We start from the raw sequence: 23893 nt of genomic DNA, 5'->3' as shown, positions 1-23893 counted from the left end.
AGTCAAACAGTCAGGGCAGGTAGGGACAAGGTAGGACTAATAAATTAAACTGCACATATTTCAATGCAAGGGGCCTAACAGGGAAGGCAGATGAACTCAGGGCACGGTTAGGAACATGGGACTGGGATATCATAGCAATTACAGAAACATGGCTCAGGAATGGGCAGGACTGACAGTTTAATGTTCCTGGATACAAATGCTTCAAGAAGGATAGAAAGGGAGGCAAAAGAGGTGGAGGAGTGACATTTTTGATAAGGGATAGCATTACAGCTGTGCTGAGGGAGGATATCCCCAGAAATACATCCATGGAAGTTATTTGGGTGGAACTGAGAAATAAGAAAGGGATGATCACCTTATTGGGATTGTATTATAGACCCCCTAATAGTCAGAGGGAAATTGAGAAACAAACTTGTAAGGAAATCTCAGGTATTTGTAAGAATAATAAGGTAGTTATGTTAGGGGATTTTAACTTTCCAAACATCGACTGGGACTGCCATAGTGTTAAGAGTTTAAATGGAGAAGAATTTCTTAAGTGTGTACAAGACAATTTTCTGATTCAGCACGTGGATGTACCTACTAGAGAAGGTGAAAAACGTGACCTACTCTTGGGAAATAAGGCAGGGCAGGTAACTGAGGTGTCAGTGGGGGTGCACTTTGGGGCCAGCAACATTAATTCTATTCATTTTAAAATAGTGATGGAAAAGGATAGACCAGATCTAAAAGGTGAAGTTCTAAATTGGACAAAAGCCAATTTAGACAGTATTAGGCAAGAACTTTTGAAAACTGATTGGGCGCAGATGTTCGCAGGTAAAGGTACGGCTGGAAAATGGGAAGCCTTCAGAAATGAGATAACGAGAATCCAGAGAAAGTATATTCCTGTCAGGGTGAAAGGAAAGGCTGGTAGATATTGGGAATGTTGGAAGATTGAAGAAATTGAGGGTTTAGTTAAGAAAAAGAAGGAAGCATATGTCAAGTATAGACAGGATAGATCGAGTGAACCCTCAGAAGAGTATAAAGGAAGTAGGAGTATACTTAAGAGGGAAATCAGGAGGGCAAAAAGGGGACATGAGATAGCTTTGACAAATAGAATTAGGGAGAATCCCAAAGTTTTTTACAAATATATTAAGGACAAAAGGGTAACTAGAGAGAGAGTAGGGCCCCTCAAAGATCAGCAAGGCGGCCTTTGTGTGGAGCCACAGAAAATGGGGGAGATACTAAATGAATATTTTGCATCAGTATTTACTGTGAAAAAGGATATGGAAGATTTCGACTGTAGGGAAATAGATGGTGACATCTTGCAAAATGTCCAGATTACAGAGGAGGAAGTGCTGGATGTCTTGAAATGCATAAAAGTGGACAAATCCCCAGGACCTGATCAGGTGTACCCGAGAACTCTGTGGGAAGCCAGAGAAGTGATTGCTGGGCCTCTTGCTGAGATATTTGTATCATCGATAGTCACAGGTGAGGTGCCGGAAGAATGGAGGTTGACTAACGTGGTGCCACTGTTTAAGAAGGGTGGTAAAGACAAGTCAGGGAACTATAGACCAGCGAGCCTGACATCAGTGGTGGGCAAGTTGTTGGAGGGAATCCTGAGGGACAGGATGTACATGTATTTGGAAAGGAAAAGACTGATTAGGGATAGTCAACATGGCTTTGTGCATGGGAATTCATGTCTCACAAACTTGATTGAGCTTTTTGAAGAAGTAACAATGAAGATTGATGAGGGCAGAGCAGTAGATGTGATCTATATGAACTTCAGTAACGCATTCGATAAGGTTCCCCATGGGAGACTGATTAGCAAGGTTAGATCTCATGGAATACAGGGAGAACTAGCCATTTGGATACAGAACTGGCTCAAAGGTAAAAGACAGAGGGTGGTGGTGGAGGGTTGTTTTTCAGACTGGAGGCCTGTGACCAGTGGAGTGCCACAAGGATCGGTGCTGGGTCCTCTACTTTTTGTCATTTACATAAATGATTTAGATGCGAGCATAAGAGATACAGTTCGTAAGTTTGCAGATGACACCAAAATTGGAGTTGTAGTTTACAGCAAAGAGGGTTACCTCAGATTACAACAGGATCTTGACCAGATGGGCTAATGGGCTGAGAAGTGACATATGAAGTTTAATTCAGATAAATGCGAGGTGCTGCATTTTGGGAAAGCAAATCTTAGCAGGACTTCTACACTTAATGGTAAGGTCCTAGCAAGTGTTGCTGAACAAAGAGACCTTGGAGTTCAGGTTCATAGCTCCTTGAAAGTGGAGTCGCAGGTAGATAGGATAGTGAAGAAGGCGTTTGCTATGCTTTCTTTTATTGGTCAGAGTATTGAGTACAGGAGTTGGGAGGTCATGTTGCGGCTGTACAGGATATTGATTAGGCCACTGTTGGAATATTGCGTGCAATTCTGGTCTCCTTCCTATCAGAAAGATGTTGTGAAACTTGAAAGGGTTCAGAAAAGATTTACAATGATGTTGCCGGGGTTGAAGGATTTGAGCTACAGGCAGTGGCTGAACAGGCTGTGGCTGTTTTCCCTGGAGCATCAGAGGCTGAGGCGTGACCTTATAGAGGTTTACAAAATTATGAGGGGCATGGATAGGATAAATAGACAAAGTCTTTCCCCTGGGGTCAGGGAGTCCAGAACTAGAGGGCATAGGTTTAGGGTGAGAGGGGAAAGATATAAAAGAGACATAAGGGGCATTTTTTTCACGCAGAGGGTGGTAAGTGTATGGAATGAGCTGCCAGAGGAAGTGGTGGAGGCTGGTACAAATGCAACATTTAAGAGGCATTTGGATGGGTATACGAATAGGAAGGGTTTGGAGGGATATGGGCTGGGTGCTGGTAGGTGGAACTAGATTGTGTTGGGATATCTGGTCGGCATGGACCGAAGGGTCTGTTTCCATGCTGTACATCTCTATGACTCTATAATTGAATCCTGAGCTGTAGTAACAGATGAATTAAATCCCGAGCTGTAGTAATAGATGAATTGAGCTCTGAGTTGTGATAACAGATGAATTGAGCTCTGAGTTGTGATAACAGATGAATTGAACCCTGAGCTGTAGGAACAGATGAATTGAACCCTGAGCAATAGTAACAGATGAATTGAGCCCTGAGCTGTAGTAACAGATGAATTGAACCCTGAGCAATAGTAACAGATGAATTGAGCCCTGAGCTGTAGTAGTAACAGATGAATTGAACCCTGAGCTGTAGTAACAGATGAATTGAACCCTGAGCAATAGTAACAGATGAATTGAGCCCTGAGCAATAGTAACAGATGAATTGAGCCCTGAGCTGTAGTAACAGATGAATTGAACCCTGAGCAATAGTAACAGATGAATTAGACCCTGAGCAGTAGTAACAGATGAATTGAATCCTAAGCGTAGCAACAGATGAATTGAGCCCTGAGCTGTGGTAACAGATGAATTGAGCCCTGAGCTGTAGTAACAGATTAATTGAATCCTGAGCTGTAGTGACAGATGAATTGAGACCTGAGCTGTAGTAACAGATGAATTGAGCCCTGAGCTGTAGTAACAGATTAATTGAATCCTGAGCTGTAGTAACAGATGAATTGAGACCTGAGCTGTAGTAACAGATGAATTGAATCCTGCAGCAACAGCTGGATCCTGCAGCAGGGAGGTGATGACGTCACGTTTGCTGCTTTAAAAAAATGGTGGTTGCTGTGGAGCCAGGAAACGGGGGTTTTAGAAACGGCTGGGGTTGTGCTAGACAGCAGCAAGGACTGGGCAGCAGGTAAAGTGGCCCAGCGGGGATCAGCAGCATGTCCGGAGACTGTGTCGTGGGCTTGGTACTGAGTGAGCAAGAGGAGAAGCGCTTCTCCGACCTTTTCTCATTGACTCTCGCAGACGCCGACACCACAGGCAGAGTTGCAGCCGGAGCTAAAGTTGGCGAGTTATTCCGAGCCTCCCAGCTCCCTGCAGACACTTTGCACCAGGTAAGTAAAGGAGTTTTTAACAATCCATTCAACGACGACTCTGGTTGTTTGTTGAGTGGCTGCCCGCAGATTGTTTTCCTGTGGAAGTTTTTATCTGTAGCACTGCTGGAACTTTTAAAATGTGCCTTTTTAAAATGTTTTTTCAATACACGTCTTTACTGTGTGGGTGTTTGTTTTTTTCCTTTTCAGTTTTCAATCTGCTACGAGTTGCTCTCATCTACACAGCTGATCTGACTGGGGGAAAATGCCTCCAGTGTTTCAGCAACTGTAAAATGAGTCTGTTTTATTTAATCATTGTGTGAATGCAATCTGTGGGCGAAACCCGAAATCTCCCACTATGATACATTGCAGTAACGACAATCGCCACAAATCTGGTCGCTGATGTATTCATCTCGCGTATTTATGAAGGAACGTCCTCTTCCAACAGCCAGTTGTTGTCTGGGCTGAATTTCCTCATTTAAAAAAAAATCAACTAAGTTATAAACCTTAATATAACACAGTAAGTGAGGTGCTGGGCTGTGCTAAAGTCGAAGGCACTTTGCTAAGCCTTTCTCTGCTGGTTTTCAGACCTGAGCATTGTTGACACTTGCCCATTCATAGTAGCATTTGTGAATATACTGTGCTCCATCATTTTGATACTCCAGTGGGAACGTTCGGTGGGGAGTTTCAGACGATTTCACCCTGTCAAATGGAGGAACTATAATACACCCAAGTCAGTAGCAATGTTCCCCTAACCTATGTTTGCAATGTTTGGCAAGATTAATGCACTCCCCGGTTCCCTTAAGATTGTTGCACATTCACATAAAGCGGGCATGCCTTGAGCCCGGTCTGTCTTGATCCCTGGGTCGCACGTTCCCAATTACTAAAGGGAAAGTACGTCCAATGGTGAAACCTGAAGCAAAAGGAGTGCTGGGGAAGCTCAACAGGTTCGCAGCATCTGGTGACAAACAAAAGTAATGTATTGAGTCCTACTTGAATCTTCAGAAGACAAACTCTAGTACTGAAGAACAATTGTTTTATGCCTTTATTTCCCTCTGCAGATGTTGCCATACCTATTTCTTTTTTCCAGAACTTTGTTTTTACTTCAGTCCCAGTTGCTGTGTGGTGCTCGTTTTGAGGGGCTGTTGTCCTCTGGGTAGTAGATGGTATTTGTTTGCAAAGTGCTGATAAAGAAACGTGTTGCAGACCAATAGTCTTGCACATTGTAGCTGCTATTGTAACAAAGGTACTGATGACCTGTCAGTTTGGGTTTCTGGTCAGAGATGACCCCCCCCCCCACCTGTTGTTGGTAGGTGAGGTAATAACAGGAATGCAATTTTACTTCATTTTGGAGATGGTTCATCCATCCCTTGTGTGAGTGTTATTACTTGACACTTCTTCTGCAGGTCAAATTCTTGTTGCATGAAGATGTGGACTGCGTCACTGAGAAATTGGAAGTGGAACTGAACAGCAATATTATCATCTGTGAACATTCCAACTTCTGGAGATATGCTCATTGATTAAGCAGCAAAGAGGAAATCAGCCTTTGATCCTGCTCTGAGGAACGTGTTCTGGAGATGAGTTGATTAGACTCAAAGTTGCAACAATTTTCCTTTGTGCCACTGATCCTTTGTAAATCTGAAGTCAATGGCTATCAAAGACTTCTTCGTACTTCACACAAACACCCAAGGCACAATCCTCTTCTCTGGAATGCAGCTAATGCATTCATGGGTGGATCAAACTTTACTGGTACCTGAAGCCAGATGGTCCTGGCAAAAAAAAGTGAGCATTGGTGAGGAATTATGACTGGATAGCACTATTGATTAATGCTTTCCAACAGATTCCTGGTGATTGAAAATAGGCTGCAAAAGTAGTTTCTGGCCGGATTAGATTTGACCTGAACTTAATGGGTCAATTTTTTGTGGTAGCTTCCTAACATTTTGCTGAAGGCCTGGATCTGTTTGGTTAGTGTTGGAACAAGGAATTTGAATCAATTTTTTTTGTGTCCAGAATCCCTTACCAATTCTTGGTCTCAGTTTTTTTTATATTGGTTCATGGGATGCGAATGTTGTTGACTGGACCATCATTATTATTAACCAATCCTAGTTGTCCTTGAGGAGAAAGTCTTGAATTGTTAGGGTGAAAGTTCAAATGTTTTTGACCTGGCAACAGTGAACCGGAATGGCATTATATTTTCAAGTCTGGATGTTGTGCAGCTGGAAGGGGAACTTGCTAGTGGTACTATGCCCATGTATCTGCTGTTCTCATCCTTCTAGATGATAGCACTTGCTAAAACCACAAAGACTGTCCTTGGTAAATTTCTGCAGTACTTAGTGTAAATGATGCACACTCATGCAATGAAGCATCAGTGATGGAGGAAGTGGATGTTTATTTGTGAATATGTTGCCAGTCAAACAGACTGCTTTGTCCTGGATGGTGTCATGCTTCTTGAGTGATGGTGGAGCTGCACTCCATGGCACTCCTGTGCCTAGTAGATCGTGGACAGGTTTTTGGGAGTAATGAGGTGAGTTGTTCACTGTAGGATTCCTAGTCTCTGACCTGACTTCCAGGATGTTGATAGTGGATAATTCGGAATTACGATGAATGGCATTGAATGTCAAGGGGTGATGGTTAGATTCTCTTATTGGAAATGGTTATTGCCTGACTTTTTTTTTGTGTGTCAGAATTGGTGCTTGCCATGTGTCAACCCAAATCTGGATATTGTCATGGTTTTGCTGCAAATGGATGTGGACAGTTTTAGTATCTGGAGAGTTGTGAATGGTAGTGAACATCCCCACTTCTGATCTTAAGATGGAAGAAATTAATTAGGAGACACATCAGAAAATAATTGGGAAGCAATGGGTTGGTTGCTTAGTATAAACAGCATTTGTAATTTGCATGCCGCCATATCCCTCCCAACCTTTCCTATTTATATACTTATCCAAATGTCTTTTGAACATTGTAATTGTACCTGTGTCCACCACTTCCACTGGCAGTTCATTCCACACGCCAATCAGTCTGAGTTCTTTGAAAAAACAAATGCCTCCTTATCTATTTTAAATCTTTCTCCTCTCTCTTTAAAACTATGCCCTCCAGTTTTGAAGTCTTTCACCTGAGGGAAAAGAACCTTGTCATTCATCTTATCCATGTCCCTCATGAGTTTGTAAACCTCAACCTCCTAAACTCCAGTGAAAAGTCCCTGACTTTCCAGTCTTCTTTTGGTATTTCATACTCTCCATTCCCAGCAACATCCTGTAATTCTTTTCTGCACCCTCTCCAGTTTAATAATCTCCTTCCAATAACAGGGTGACCAGAAATGCTTAGTACTCTGAAAGGGGCCTCGCCAACGTCCTGTAAATCATCAACCTGACATCCAAATTTGGTTGTTCAAAGGTCTGAGCAATGAAGGCAAGCATACTAACCAAGCTGTCTACCTGTGACACAAACTTCAAGGATTTATGTACTTGTGATAACTTGGTGAGAATAACTAGGTGTTTGGGGAGTTTATTTTCATATCATCCCTATAATGTGAATAGTTTGCAACACAAGACTGCCAGGGGAATGATCTAGTGTCCTGATTAGAGAGGTGCTGGAAAAGCACAGCAGGTCAGGCAGCGTCTGAGGAGCAGGAAAATCAATGTTTCGGGCAAAAGCCCTTCATCTGATTCCTGATGAAGGAAATTTGCCCGAAACATCAAATTTCCTGCTCCGCGGATGCTGCCTGCTGCTGTGCTTTTCCAGCACCACTCAATCTCGACTCAAATCTCCAGCATCCCCAGTACCCACTTCTACCCTTCATCTAGTGTCCTCTCAAGTGTGAAAAGGTGCACTGTATTCATCCCTGAGAGACAGTGGGGGAGCTAATGTGGTGCAGTAGGTCATGTCCCTGCTTCTGACCTAGAAGTTTCAGATTTAATTCCCATTCCAGAACTTGGTGGGTATGTTTGTAATGTGACTAAACAGGTTCATTGTCAAGCTGCATGTCCTTCCTGTATACCATGACAGACAAGAAGAGCAGGACAGTTTCCTGCTCAGCCTCGCTTGATCCAGACTGGCATTCTGGGAACAGGAGAACAACCTCTGGAAGTTGACACTAGTACATGCTTTGTCCATCTCTTCCAGCACTAGGTGTGGGAACCAAGAAGAACGTGGCAGAAGGTCTTGTTATACAAATCAAACTCTGTTTTAAATTTTAAAATAGTCCCATAAAGTGTATTAAAAGACTTGATCTGAATTGAATTTATATTTTATAGTATTTAGAAGATGACTAATGGATGCAAAACAGGAAATAATGCTGCTCAACTGGAAGGACAACTCAAAATAAGTTGCAACACTCCGGCAGGTCTGACAGCCTCTCTTTGCGAGAGGAAGGTGTGGTTATTTTAGGTTCATGAACCTGCTTTGGAGAGGGTGAAGATTTACCAGGGTGTTGCCTAATCTGGAGGGTTTTAATAATGATGAGAGGTTGGACAAACTGTAATTGATGGAGGCTGACAGGCTACCTGATAGACGTCTACAAAATTGGGAGGCATAGATTGGGTGGATCATCAGGTCTACACTGCCACTCCAAAGAGCAACCCACCCCGACCCATCTCCCTTTCCTATAACCCTGCACTTCCCATGGTTAATCCACCTAGTCTGCACATCCATGGGCACTGTGGATAATTGAGCACGGCCAATCCACCTAACTTGCACATCTTTGGATGAGAGGACACTGGAGTAACCAGAGGAAACCCATACAGGCACAGGGAGAATGTGCAAACCTCACACAGATTGTTGCTGAAGGGGGGGGGGGGGGGGGAGCGGGTGTGTGCATGTGGGGGGTGATGTGCGCGGCGGGGGGGGGGCATGAGTCAAACCAAGGTCTCTGGCACTTGAGGCAGCAGTGCTAACCACTGTTCCACCATGCTGAGGTGTGGCTGAATTCCCATTTAATTCCCTAAAAGGACATTAGTCAATGAGATGAGTGTTTTACATAATCAACAATGCTTTCATGGTCATCTTTGGACTGGCTATTAATTTCTGCTACTTTACTTGAATTCATATTCTGCCAGCTGCTGTGGGTGGGAATTGACCCTTTCTCCACAGATTATTGGTCAAACATTTCAGATTCCTGGATCCAGCAACATTATCACTATACCACTTCCTCCCCTGTCATCTTTTAATTTTAACTAATTCTACAAAGTAACTGAGGAATTGTATCTCATCATGGAAACATAGTTATTCATTGTTCATTGCTATTCTTCAGTTCAAGCAATTGCAGTAGAAAAATGAAATTGGAAAAGAACTTCTATGTAATGTCACTTAAATAGTGATGCACATGTTGCTGCCGATAATGTTCCTGGTTTACCATATGCATTAGGCATTCAACCTTTTAAATTAGAATTATATAATTTACAGCACAGAATATGGTCCTTTAGCCTAGCTTACCTGTGCTGGCTCTGTGGTAGAGCTACCAAATTAATCCTCATCCTTTGTCCCTTCCTCGTGGATCTGCAACTTTTTCTTCAAGTGCCTATTTAATTTCCTATTTGGAAGTTGTTATGGAATCGTTACACTTTGAGGAAATGCAGAACACACTGTATGAATAGGTTTTACTGCTTTTTTTTCTTCTCTTGTAAGTGCTGTTGGTGTATGTAGATCCTCCCTGCCACCGGGGAGGGAGTTCCATGGTTTTAACCCAGCGACACTGAAGATACATAGTGTGTACTAGTTTTGTTAAAGTTTCTATATATGGTGTTCAGGAGGATAAGTGACTTTTGAAGAGAGCTTACAGATGGTAATGTTTCATCTATCTGCTGTCTTCTCCCTCTAGATTATAGTAGTCATGGGTTTAGAAGGTGCTGTCTAATGAGCCTTGGCAGATTTGAAATTCATCTTTGAGATGATGCATACTGCTATAACTGTGTGTAGGTGATGGAGAGAGTGAGCATTTGTTCAAGGGATGCCAATTAAGCTGGCTGATTTTTGTCTTGTATGATGAGCTTCTTGAGCATTGCTGGATCTGCAACCATCCAGGCAAGTGGGGTGTATGCCATCACAGACAATGTCTGAGAAACCCAGCAGCAATTGGCTTTTTCTTGTTCTCTCTCCACAGATGCTGCCATACCTGCTGAGTTTCTCCAGAATTTTCTAATTTTATTTCCAATTTTCCAGTGCCTGCAGCAGTTTTACTTTTTGAGTATTCCATCACAGTCTTGTGCCCAGATGGTGAACTGGTTTTTGGAGGTCTGCAATACTGAAACTTTTTTTTTAAGGAATTGGAATGTAAAGGATGAACCTAATGTGAGCTTTGACTTTTTCAAAAATAAATTTTATTCATAACAAGTGTCTTTATGTACATATCTCTATGTAAAGATATCTGTCCAATAACTGAATGGAGCCCCAGTTGTCTTTGACAGAAAGACCTTAGATGGTGGGTTGTTCCCCACTGCACCTTGGCGACAGCTGCCACAAGCTTTAGTGCATCCCTCAGCACGTAATCCTGTGAGATGTTACTGTGTACCAGCTTTTAATAATTGTGTACCTGAATAATTAAGTCTATTTTGCTCTTCAACAACTTCAACTCTCTTTCTCATTAAATAAGTATCCTGATTTCTTTTTTGTATTACTGTTAAGTTTACTTTCTTGTAGTTTAATCACTTTAAATTTTGGACAAAATGTTGGCAGATGAAGTTCACTCACTGAATTTGTTCATTCTTCATTTTGTAATTTATTTGATACACTTGAAAATGTAAATCTATAATCCTTCACTCCAGCTGTTTAATGTACAAGTGGAGAAAAGTGGAGGTCCTAATACAGTTCTCAAGGGAACACCAATTCAAATGCTGCCTTTTAATTTTCCTCTGTCTCTGACTGACTGCTCGATTTTAAATTAACAACTTGTACTGCAAGGTTGCCTCCCAATCATCTGCACTGTCATTTTTCTGCAAAATGTCTTATGCAGACTTTATCAAATGTATTTTTTTGAAGAACTGGAGTACATTTTGTGACTGTGTATATAAGATTTTTATGAACAAAGTATATTTTTTGAAATTTAAAAGGATCAGTGGTGACACTAATGCATGGCCAGCTGCCATCAAGGGGTGGTGGGGGGAGACCGCTGTTCAAGATCTTTCTGCAAAAAGTAGAAGTGGGTTCAGTTCAGTTATTGGACCCTCCTAGTCCCTTAAATATATGCAAATATAATGCTGCATGAGCAAGAAAAGCTTGGTTCTTTTTTGCAACTACAAGGAATGCCAAGTTTTCATGTGTAAAGACTATACAGGAAGGCTTCACTAACTGTGTTTGTATATAAAGATCTGTTCTTATGTAAATGTTGTCATATATAAGTAAGGATTGCCTCTGGCTTTGTTTTCCTTTTCAACTGCAAACTTCCTTTGTTTGTTTGTCTCACATGCAAAGACTGTGTACAGAAATGGTCCAGGAACTGTGTGTGTTTTAAAGGATTTTTATGAATTATGTCTTTTGTTTTGCCAAAATAAGGCAGTTCCTTATCAACAGTGTTAGTGCAAGTCACTTAAACTGTCACAAAATTACAAGCTATTATTGGACCCTCCCAGCAATTGGCCTTTCACCCCATCATGCCTGTGACAGCTCTTCTGACAAGCATGCACTTAGTTTTCTCCCTAATAACTGTATATATTCTTTACATGGTTTAGCGAAACAAATACCTGGCAGGGTTTTTTTATTTGCTCTGAATTGTTTTCCTTCCACAATTACTGAAAGGAAATAATTGTACACATTGGCTGAGTATAGAATGCAGATTGTAACTTGAGTATTGGGGATGTTGTGCTCTACCAAGGGCTGGAAGGAACGTGTAAAATGTTAACTCAGTGAGGAATTATGGCTTTGTGGAAGGCAGATAACATCACCGATAGGCTTTTTGCTTCAGTCAGGATGCTTTGATATGTGCGGCTGAATGATTGCCTGTCTGAATTTGAAGTTTGAAACAAATTGCAGCTCTGCAGGAAGCATCCTAGCCTGTTAGTGTAAGGGAATGTAGGGCCACCACCAATAAAACACATATTTTACTCCTGTTAGAGCTATATTAAGCATACTATTTTACTATATACTAGTGACTACCCCCACTCCCCCCAAACCATCATTCTTACTCATTGTGACAACATTACAGGATTCACTATTCGGTGGTCCAGACTAATGCCTTGATGACACCATAGTAGCTGGTGGAATTTAAATTTCAATTGATAATTGTGGAACATTACGTTCATTTCAGTAATGGTGACTACGAATCTAACTTCAATTGGTCATTTTTAAAAAAAATCCAGCTGGTTCCCCAATATTCTTGCGCTACACGTGACTCCAGACCCACCTGCACCCAGAGAAAATGTGGCTGACTCTTAACTGATCTCTGAAATGGTTCTCGTAAGCCATTGAGCTCCAGGGTGGTCAGGGAGAGATAATAAAAATGCTGTAGTGACATGTGAATCGCAGGCTTTAGTCAGGCTTATGCGAAGTAGGAAAGTGCAGTCTTGAGCAAAAGCATAAATCCATAAATGAAAGAAGTATTTGAAATACCTGAGGTAATTACAATTAAGGAAATTGTAATGATTTATGTAATAATTTAGAGGAACAGCTGTTGTCTGAACTGTGTTGCTTTAACAGAATAAGACAGCAGCAAAAGACCATTAGTTTAAAAATAGGCAGCAGGTTCAGGGTCTAGGGTGTGCACATGTTTTAAATTTTTCTTTGAAAATTACTGGCAGATTTTTAATAGTGCCTGTAATTATTTCAATATTTAATTGTTATGGAAATTATTTCCAACAAACGGAGTGCACATAATTTAGTGCACACAGTGTAAATAAACTGGCTCTCTTTTGATTTGCTCTTTTGGCCAACTTTACACACTAATTGTTTCAGCTGTCCACAGTTAAACAACAACAACGTGCATTTATATAGTGCCTTGTTTTTAAAAAAACAATCAAATGTCCCAAAGGCACTTCAAAATAGTAACATAAAGTAAGACTGGACAAGTCAGTCACAGAAAGAGCCCTTTAGGAAGACCACTGAAATCTTTTGTCAAATAAGTAGCTTTTAAAGGAATATCTTCAAGTGGGAAAGAAGGGGAGAGATTCAAGGAGAGAGTTTCCAGAGCTCAAGGTCTTGGTTACTAAATGCATAGCCACCAATGGCAAGATTATTTAGAATGAAGGATGCTCAATGCCTGAGTTTTATACCACAGGGTTGTGGAGCTCGAGGCGATGACAGTGGGATTTGTAAACCAGGATGAGATTTTTAAAATGGAGCCTTTGCTTTAGTAGGAGCAGATCTATGTTACTGAAAGCAGAGTAGTGGATACATGAAAATTAGTGTGAGTTAATTCTTCAGTTTGAATGATCTCTGGTTAATGGAAGATAGAAATCAGTGTGTTAGATATTGAATTTTCAATATGCGGTCACCTGGTGCCATTTGTCCCTATCTAACTGCAGCAAGAGAATTATGTGCAATGGTTATTCTACTTGTTCTTGCCCTACCCATCTCTGGTGTCTTGCCAAATGACATTAAATAGTTCAAAGACAACGTAATTTGAAAAGACCAAGTCAGTGCTGCATTTAAAAGCCTAAATGCCTCCCGTTTAGATAGGCAATGTGATGATACCCCCACCTTACCTCACTACCACTTTTCTCCACCTCCCTCTCTACGTAGTCAGAATGAATGCTTGTTTGACATCGAGTGTAGACTGGTTTTTTTTTCGTAATTCTTGTGACACTGCAGAGCTTGTTTTCAATTGAAGCTGCAAACTCTGTTTCACTGATGCACACTCCGTCCTTCTCACTGGTTGCCATCTGAGGCTGAGCCAGTCTTTTTTTTTAAACATTTGTGATCATATTTAGCTCTAGGTTAAGCTTGAATCTTCACATGTGCACAGTCACTAAGGCTACTTATTTGGAACATAGTAGCATTGCCCTTGTCTCTGTTAATAATTAAAAGACATGTTTCTCATTCCTGATTATTATCCAGTGGCAATCCCTGCAGCCACATGTTGGCTGAATAGAGAATAGCACATGAGGTTTGTTTCATTCAGGATTTAACTGCAGGAAGTGTCATAATCCCGGAGATGATTTTTGTCTGTGCAAACCACCATTTAAAAGGTTGGTCATATACTTTTGAGGATTGGAAGGAAGTTTACAAGGATACTATAAACAGCATACAAGTCAAAATACCCCTGAAAACAGGGCTCACTTTTACAGGCCATGAAAAAAACCAGAACATGGTGGTGTAGGAGATTACCATCCTTGTCATTTGCAACAAGCAGACTGCTCTGACTGGATGTGTTGAACTGCTTCACAACTCCGCATGTATCATTGGTTTGTTTTCTTTCACCCAATAACTAAACGATGCCTTTGTGAGATGAGATTCTGAGGCTGGTGCTGATGCATGTATAGCATTAAAATAAAAGCAAGCGTGGAGGATGGGAATCTGAGACGAGAACAGAAATTGCTGGAGAAACTCAGCGGGTCTGGCACAGCCTGTGCAGAGAAGGGCCACTGGACCCAAAACGTTAACACTGCCTTCTGTGGTGGCACGGTGGTTCAGTGGTTAGCACTGCAGCCTCACAGCACCAGGTTCAATTCCAGCCTTGGGGGACTGTCTGTGCACATTCTCCCCATGTCTGCGTTGGTTTCCTCCAGGTACTCCGGTTTCCTCCCACAGTCCAAAGATGTGCAGGTCAGGAGAATTGGCCATGCTAAATTGCCCAGTGTTAGGTGCATTAGTCAGAGGGAAATGGGTCTGGATGGGTTACTCTTTGGAGGGTCGGTGTGGACTGGTTGGGCCGAAGGGCCTGTTTCCACACTGTAGGAAATCTAATTTATCTCTCTCCACAAATGCTGCCAGAGCTATTGAGTTTCTCCAGCATTTTCTGTTTTTGTTGCACGTATAGCATGTGTATATAGTTGAAATAGCTCCACAGAGGCGAGTATCCTGTCTCCAAGTCCTGAGCATTTGCATGTGCACAGTACATGGATTCTGACCAGCTAGCTCAGAACCAGGCCCTAGAGTGAGGAGAATCTCTGAGACTCTTGTTTATATCTGTCAGCCAGGGCTCCCTGCTTGGTCCAGGTTTACAGCCCCAATCAGCGGACTCCTAGTTAGAGACCAAACTGGCCAACATCCTTCTAGTCACTGCAATAGCATATAATGAAAACTAGGCAGTGGGGTTGACTTAAACATGGAGAATTGAGCAAGTCCCACTATATGTGCAACTGTCTTTTGCAATTTCATTGAGTATGATACTTAACAGCTTTTTGCCCACTGCAAATCCAGTCTTCAATTATTTGCTGTATTAATTGAAAGAAGAGAGAGAACTTTCTTGCTGGTGTAAAAGTACATGTTGCGAATGAGTGTGTCTGCCACATCCACTATTTGCGAAAATCACTAATTACTCTAATCTTCAGAAACACATGGTCAGGAGAGGTGGGACTTTATTGGATGCATGACAGTCATTTCTCGGCTGAAATATGGGATCATCATACATTGGACTGACTTGTACACCACAGATTGCAGTATCCTTTTGAAACTTTTCCAAATATTAAAGATCTCAGGTTATTGCAATTATGGTGAGTGTTCCTGATTGGGAACATGACTGGTTTGTCAGCAAATCATGAATGGGTCCATTGCATATTGATGATCAACTGTCTGCTTCATTAAGTCTGCGGCCTAGTTTTTAACAGTATTGTGCAGTTTGATCATGTGTGGCTAGTGTTTATGTAGTACTCAGTCTCTCCCAAGTCAAGCATTAGAAACCTTACTGCTGACAGCTCCAGGGTATTGCCAGCAATATTGGTTCTCCAATACTCACTTGTCATATCTCAGTGTATGAATTTTGTGTAGAGACCCTCCCAAGGTCTGAAGCTTTTTAATAGACTGTTTAAAATTTGACCTGCAGGTGAATTTTTCACATGAAACCATGTTTTAAAAGAATTTGCATTCTACATTTGTATTAATTTAAAGGTGGATTCATCAACTCTATGCAAGAGACTGTGTTTTAAAATTGTCACTTGTTTGTCTCTTCCTTAGTGGTCAGCAATTGGGCTCAAATTAGGCTATACCTGCATTGGATCTATGAAGTTCACTTCCTAGATTAAAAACATGCCATTTAGCACACCGAATCATCATGCTTTTTATGTTTTGGTTTCTATTTTCATTGTTAATACAAAATAACAACAGGTTTTGTTTTGCTGTCTGGTACAATTATTTTCCTTAACAGGAATGCTACTGGAACGTTTTGTTTTTCCTGTAAATACTGTTCATTTCTGATCAATATGTCACAGATAGCCCTCACTGAACATAAAAGTGGCATCTTTCTGACACTTGTACTTTACAACACATGCTTGACCATAACAGTGTATCAAAAATCTGAATATTTTGCTACTCTAGTACTGAATATTTTAGTACTGTAGTTAGAAATGCAACCAGATTGTGTTACCATCTTAAGGTGAACTTGTGGGAACTGAAACATTTAACTCTGATTTCTTTCCACAGATGCTGCCAGACCTGCTGAGCTTTTCCAGCAATTTCAATTTTCTTTTGTTCTAGAATTTATTGTGCCATGTTTTCTGAAATGCACTAACTGGGGGTGAAAATATCAGTATTTTCAAAATGTCACTCTACCACTCATGTTGACTTCAGAGGAAAAGTTAAACGAACTGAAGTCCACAAAGGAGTAGGAGAAACTAATGTCATCGCCTTTTTTAGGTAACTATTTGATGATCAAATAATAGCAAATAACCTTTTTCTGGGATGCACCAATATTTTGTGCATCACATCAGATTGTATTGTTTGAGTATACATTGCAAACAAAGACTTGTTTATAGTTACTTCTACTGGCAACTTTGTCTTTTTAAAAGCAGTTAGAGCACGAGACAAGATGGTTGCATCACTCCTCTTGCCAGTCTTAAACATAACCACATTGTAAGTGACCTGGGCAAGGTCAGTTGACAAGGGTCTCAAATACTTACAGCTGTACATGATGACAACAACTACTAATCTTTACCCACTGCTTAATTCTTATTTGATTATCAACAATCACTGCAGGGATGTCAATTTTTAAAATGCAAGTTACGGGGATTAATTTGCTCCCAGAAAGGAATGCTGGCCTTTCAAGGTTGACATGAAATATACAGGAATTGAAGATTACATTCAATGGCTTTAAAACAACTCTGGAAAAAATCGTAGGGTCATGAATTTTTTTTTTATTTTGAACACTTACTGTTTCCTGGTTGTATCTGCATTGGAGTTGGATTTTTTAAGATAGAGAATTTTAGATGATTCTTGATGGTTAGCCCGTGAGGTAGTCCCACCAATTGAAGAGCGGTGCCCTCTTTATCATGTGGGTGAAGTGAGAGTCTCCATAATCCCAAAGGCTGTTCTAGATAGAGACCCAAAGTCAGAAATGAAATGGTGTATTGTGACTGGCATGGACAAAGGTTAAAAATCGCATAACACCTGGTTATAGTCCAACTGGTTGATTTTGGAAGCACCAGCTTTCGGACCGCTGAGGATAGCAAATGTGGTTCCCCTGTTCAAGAAGGGGAGTAGAGACTATCCTGGTAATATACCAGTGAGCCTTACTTCAGTTGTTGGTAAAGTGTTGGAAAAGGTTATAAGAGATAGGATTTATAATCATCTAGAAAAGAATCATTTGATCCGGGATAGTTAACACGGTTTTGTGAAGGGTAGGTCATGCCTCACAAACCTTTATTGAGTTCTTTGAGAAGGTGACCAAACAGGTAGATGAGAGTAAACCGGTTGATGTGCTGTATATGGATTTCAGCAAGGCGTTCGATAAGATTCCCCACAGTAGGCTATTGTACAAAATGCAGAGGAATGGGATTGTGGGAGATATAGCAGTTTGGATCAGTAATTGGCTTGCTGAAAGATGACGACAGAGGGTGGTGGATGATGGGAAATGTTCATCCTGGAGTCCAGTTACCAGTGATGTACTGCAAGGGTCGGTGTTGGGTCCACTGCTGTTCGTCATTTTTATGAACGACCTGGAGGAGGGCGTAGACGGATGGGTTAGTAAATTTGCAGACGACACTAAGGTTGGTGGAGTGGTGGATAGTGACGAAGGATGTTGTAGGTTACAGAGAGACATAGATAAGCTGCAGAGCTGGGCTGAGAGGTGGCAAATGGAGTTTAATGTGAACAAGTGTGAGGTGATTCACTTTGGTCAGAGTAACCATAATGCAAAGTACTGGGCTAATGGTAAGATTCTTGGTAGTGTAGATGAGCAGAGAAATCTCGGTGACCAGGTACACAGATCCTTGACAATTGCCACCCGGATTGACAGGGTTGTTAAGAAGGCATACAGTGTTTTAGCTTTTATTAATAGAGGGATCGAGTTCCGGAACCATGAGGTTATGTTACAGCTGTACAAACCTCTAGTGCAGCCGCATTTGGAGTATTGTGTACAGTTCTGGTCACTGCATGATAAGAAGGATGTGGAATCTTTGGAAAGGGTGCAAAGGCGATTTGCTAGGATGTTGCCTGGTATGGAGGGAAGGTCTTACGAGGAAAGGCTGAGGGACTTGAGGCTGTTTTTTCGTTGGAGAGAAAGAGGTTGAGAGGTGACTTAGTAGAGCCATATAAGATAATCAGAGGGTTAGATAGGGTGGACAGGGAGAGCCTTTTTCCAAGAATGGTGACGACAAGCACAAGGGGGCATAGCTTTAAATTTGAGGGGAGATCGATATAGGATAGATGTCCGTGGTAGTTTCTTTACTCAGAGTAGTAGGGGTATGGAATGCTTTGCCTGCAACGGTAGTAGATTCGCCAGCTTTAAGTACACTTAAGTCATCATTGGACAAGCATATGGATGTACATGGAATAGTGTAGGTTAGATGGGTTTCAGATTGGTATGACAGGTCGGCACAACATCAAGGGCGCTGTAATGTTCTATGTTTGTCCGGTAACTACACCAAAAGCTAATACTTCCAAATAAACCTGCTCCCATGAGGAGGTTGAACGGTTCATCAACTTGACCAACACTTTTTCACCCCAACATCCAACTCCCCTGGGCCATCTTGGACACATTCCTTCTATGTCTCTGCCTCCACCGCATCAGTTCCCAGGATGACCAACTCCACCTTTAAAGTTCCAGATGGCCTCCTCCTTCCATGATCGCAACTTCCCTTCCCATGTAGTTGATGATGGCCTCCAGCACATCGCCTCCACTTCACGCACCGCAGCCGTTGAACCCCACCCCTCTCAATGCAACAAGGACAGAACCTTCCTGATCCTCTCCTTACACCCCACCAACCTCCGCATAAATCACATCATCTTCCGGCACCTCCGAATGAACCCCAACACCAAAAATATATTTCCTTCCCTACCCATATCAGTATTCCAGAGACACCATTCCCTCCGCAACTCTCAAAGTCCACACCCTACTCCTGGCAACTTTCCCTGTCACGGCAGAAAGTGCCAAACCTGCACCCACACCACTCCCCTCACCTCCATCCAAGACCCCAAGGATCCTTCTGCATCTGTCAGCAACTTGCCTGTACCTCAACCAATGTCATCTACTGCATCCATTGCACCTGGTGTGGTCTCCTCTACATCAGGGAGGCAGGACACCTTCTTGTGGATCACTTCAGAGAACATCTCTGGGCCACCCGCACCCACCAACCCCACCGCCCTGTGGCTGAGCACTTCAACTCTTCTTCCCACTCCATCAAGAACATGCAGGTCCTGGGTATCCTCCACGACAAAACCATTAACACCCGATGCCTGGAGGAAGAATGCCTCCTGTTCTGCCTTTGGACCCTGCAACCACATGGGATAAACGTGGATTTCAACAGCTTCCTCATTCCCCCCCCCACCCGCCATTATCTCAGTCCCAAGCTTCCAATTTGGCTGTGCCCTCCGGACCTGTCCATTACTACCCCCTCTGACCCATCACCTTCTCAGCTACTCCCTCCATTTCCCCCCTCCTATTTTATCTCCCAGCTCCCGCAGCCCACAAGCCTCATTCCTGAAGAAGGGCTTATGCCTGAAATGTCAATTTTCCCCTGCTTCTCGGATGCTGCCTGACCTGCTGTGCTTTACCAGCAACACACTCCTGATTCTGATCTCCAGCATCTGCAGTCCTCACTTTCTCCTGGACTATAGCGTGGCATTGCAATTAGAAAGGAAATGGTTCACATTAGCTCTAACGGCTCCTCTCAGCACCAGAAGGGCATTTAGAAACTTCTAGCTTCTAAATTTAAATGCATTTTCTTTCATTTTGTGGGTTGCGAACTTCACAATTTACTTTAGATTACTTACATAGTGTGGAAACAGGCCCTTCAGCCCAATAAGTCCACGCTGAAGCGCAACTCACGCAGCCCCATTCCCCTACATTTACCCCTTTACCTAACACCATGGGCAATTTAGCATGGCCAATTCACCTAACCTGCACATTTTTGGACTGTGGGAGGAAACCGGAGCAAACCCACGCAGACACGGGGAGAATGTGCAAACTCTACACAGTCAGTTGGCTGAGGTGGGAATTGAACCCGGGTCCCTGGCGTTGAGGCAGCAGTGCTAACTGCTGTGCCACCGTGCCACCCATAATTGTTTGCTAAACTTGATTTTCCATATTTCTTAGCTGGGAGTAGGTTTGGTAGCCAGTTCACACCTATGCAGACAAATATATTATTGACTTTTGTCGATTTTGGTTCTTCAGTGATATGGACAGATAATGAGTTTTAAAATGATATCTCTCTCTCTTCCCACTCTCACTACCTCTCCCTAAGCAGGTTGATATTTAATTTTCCCTGTGTTTTTGGAACAATGGGAACCTAATTTTGCCATTCCCTTCATTCATGGATTCTGACTATACCTAGTACAGTTGCTGTCCTTGCAAAGATAACCCCCACTCTTGGTTCAAGTCACACCTTGACATGGAGAAACTTCTGCAACGCAAACACACTTAAAAGTTAAAACAGGACATGTTCAATCATGAAAAGCATTTGGAAATAGTGTTTAATTTCTCCAAGCATTGAAGCATGTTGGGAATACTTTGCAACTATGTGGGGAACTGGAAGATTTTGATCTGTTTGGACACCTTTTTGGGGGGAATGAAAGGGGTTGATTGTTCTAACAATTGAGGGCAAAGCCAGTGGTGGGGAAATTTTATTGCAAAAACATTCTGAGGGACAGAACTAATCAATACTCTGAAAGGCAGGGATTGATAAGGGATAGTCAGCATGGAGTTGTTGGAGGGAGATCCTACCTGACTAATTTATTGAGACCTTGTGTGGAAGGCTGGTCCAAAAAGGTAAGAGCCCAATAGGATCCAAGACAAGTTGGCAAACTTAATCTAAAATTGTTTGACAAATAGGATGCATGGGGTGATGGTGCAAGGTTGTTTTTGAGATTAGAAGCCTGTGACCAGCCGTGTACCTCCGGGATCGGTGCTGGGACCTTTGCTGATGTAATGTAAATTAACAACTTGATGTGAATGTTGAAGTTGTTGTGAGTAACACCAAAAACTGGTTTTGGTAGTGAGGAGAATGGTCTCCGGTTGCATTCTGATATTGATCAGCTGGTAAGTTGGGCAGAGCAATTGCGGATGGAATTCCATTGTGATAAGTGGAAGGTGATGCATTTTAGGAAGTTGAAGGGATGGATGTAGACAATTAGTGGTTGGTCTCTTGGGAGTGCTGAGGAACAAAGGGGCCTTTTTGGTGTACAAGTCCATATATCCCTGAAGGTATCAGCACAAGTCGACAGCATGCTGAGTAAGGTATACGGAGTGTTTACCTTCAATAGCCCATATGTAAAGATAGGAGCAAGGACGTTTTATTTCAACTTTAATAAAACCGTTGGTTAGGCACAGATGGAATAGTGTGTGCACTTCTGTTTGCTACACTTTCAGAAGGACGTGATTGCATTGGATGTGAACATAGGAGGTATAGTTAGTAAGTTTGCAGATGGAACTAAAATTGGAGGTGTAGTGGACAGTGAAGAAGGTTTCTCTGATTACAACAAGATCTTGATCAAATGGGCCAATAGGCTGAGGAGTCACAGATGGAGCAGATTTAGATAAATGTGAGGTGCTGCATTTTGGGAAAGCAAATCAGAACAGGACTTGTACACCTTAATAGTAATGTCCTGGGGAGTGTTGCTAAACGAAGACACCTTGGAGTGCAGGTTCATACTTCCTTGAAAGTAGAGTCACAGGTAGGATAATGAAGAAGGTGTTTAGTATGATGTCAGTGCATGGACTATAGTAGTTGGGAGGTCATGTTGTAGCTGCATTGGTTAGACCACTATCTGAATACTGCATGCAATTCTGGTCTCCCTGCTAGAGGGAGGATGTTGTGAAACTTGAAGGGGTTCAGAAAGGATTTACAAGGAAGTTGTCAGGGTTGGAAGGTTTGAACTACAGGGAGGGGCTGAATAGGCTGGGGCTATTTTTTCCTTGGAGCACGGATGCTGAGGGGTGACCTTTATTGAGGTTTATAAAATCATGAGGGGCAAGGATAGAGTGAATAGAAAAGGTCTTTTCTCTGGCCTGGGGAAGCCCAAAATTAGAGGGCAAGTTATAGGCAAAAGTTTTATAAAAGGGATGTAAGGGACAAGTCTTTCACGCGGAGGACCGTGTGTGTATGGAATGAACTGCCAGAAGAAGTGGTGGAGGCTGGTACAATTACAAAACTTAAACGACATCTGGATGGGTATATCAATATCAAACGTTTAGAGTGATATGGGCCAAATACTGGTAAATGGGACTAGATTTGTATAGGATATTTGGTTTGCACTGACAAGTTGGACTGAAGTGTCTGTTTCCACACTGTACATCTCTAACTGAGAGGGTGCAAGAGTGAATCACCCAGGATGTTGTCTGGGATGAAGGGCCTCATTAATAAGGATTGTGTTCAAATAACAATTGATGAATGGTGAAAATAGTCTCTTTATTCAGCCACCGCTGTAGCGCAACTTGTGTCTTATGATCCTGCCCCACTAGTCACTGATGAAGTAGCACTTCCAAATACAGAGGAACCTCGATTATCCGAACGACATGGATGGGGGAGTATCTTGTTTACATAACTGAATGCCAGATAACACTGTTTAGCCAAGCGCCGGGACCTTGAGATCTTGTCTGGATAATCCAGAACTTGAATGATTGAAGTTCCTCTGTAAACCTGTTGGACTGTAAGGTGTTGAAAGGTGTGGCACTGGAAAAGTACAGCGGGTCCAGGCAGCATCTGAAGAGGAGCAGGGTCAACATTTCAGGCAAAAGCCAGAAATGTGTAAGGGGGTGAGGCTGGGGAGAAAGGTAGTTGGGAAGGCGATTAGGTAGATGCAGGTGGAGATGGTGCTGGTGATAGTGTGGCATGGAAATGTGGGAAGGAAGATGGACAGGTGGGACTGTTCAAGAAGATGGTGCCAAATTGGGTTGGATTGGGAGGAGGGGGAGATGAGGAAATTGGTGAAATTGATGTTGATGCAGTGGGGTTGGTGTTGTGATTTTTAACTTTGTCCAAATAAATCTACCACCAGCATCTCCACATCTGTCCTGGGAAACGGAAGATGGTTTAAACATTTGTTAAATGGTGGCTGTTACTTCTGATGGGATTAGGAGTGTCTGTCTGGTCTGCTTGGATAATTTAAGAGCCCTTTTGTCTTAAGTTAGTAAAGGTACTAAGCCTATATGCTCTAAGTTAGAAATTATGTATGTACTTAAATAAAAGATATTAAACTGATTTACTACAGCTGGATTGTGAGATTTGTTAACTGTTTGCTGGTGAGTGTTTCATTCATTCACACAATTTCATGGGGATGCTGCTTTGATAATAAGTTTAATGGTCCTGTTAATATGTATTCAACAAGTACACTCTAACTATTTCTTGTTCCGTAATCTGGTCAGGCCCCGACAGATGGTTGGTTAAAGCTGATTTAATATTATGTTTCGGTTAGGTTGCAGAGACAGACTGGCCGTGGGGTTTTGGTTTCTGA

At 42.2% G+C, this 23893-nt stretch overlaps 1 protein-coding gene across 4 annotated transcripts in view; it reads left to right on the top strand.

The window, feature by feature from the left end:
• Window positions 1–3637: 3637 nt before the first annotated feature.
• Window positions 3638–23893, top strand: part of reps2 (RALBP1 associated Eps domain containing 2) — a 196472-nt gene continuing 176216 nt past the window's right edge. For 3 of the 4 annotated variants that reach the window (XM_060832954.1, XM_060832955.1, XM_060832953.1), the window contains exon 1: window positions 3638–3946. In XM_060832954.1, the coding sequence (XP_060688937.1) occupies window positions 3773–3946 (174 nt within the window). In that variant the 5' untranslated portion in view covers window positions 3638–3772. The remainder of the gene's footprint in view (window positions 3947–23893) is intronic. The other variant, XM_060832956.1, reaches the window with a different exon arrangement.

The sequence above is a fragment of the Hemiscyllium ocellatum genome, chromosome 12, assembly GCF_020745735.1.
Source record: "Hemiscyllium ocellatum isolate sHemOce1 chromosome 12, sHemOce1.pat.X.cur, whole genome shotgun sequence".
Taxonomy (NCBI): Eukaryota; Metazoa; Chordata; class Chondrichthyes; order Orectolobiformes; family Hemiscylliidae; genus Hemiscyllium; species Hemiscyllium ocellatum.
Note: the sequence above shows the minus strand (reverse complement) of the source record. Positions and strands in the feature narration are given on the sequence as shown.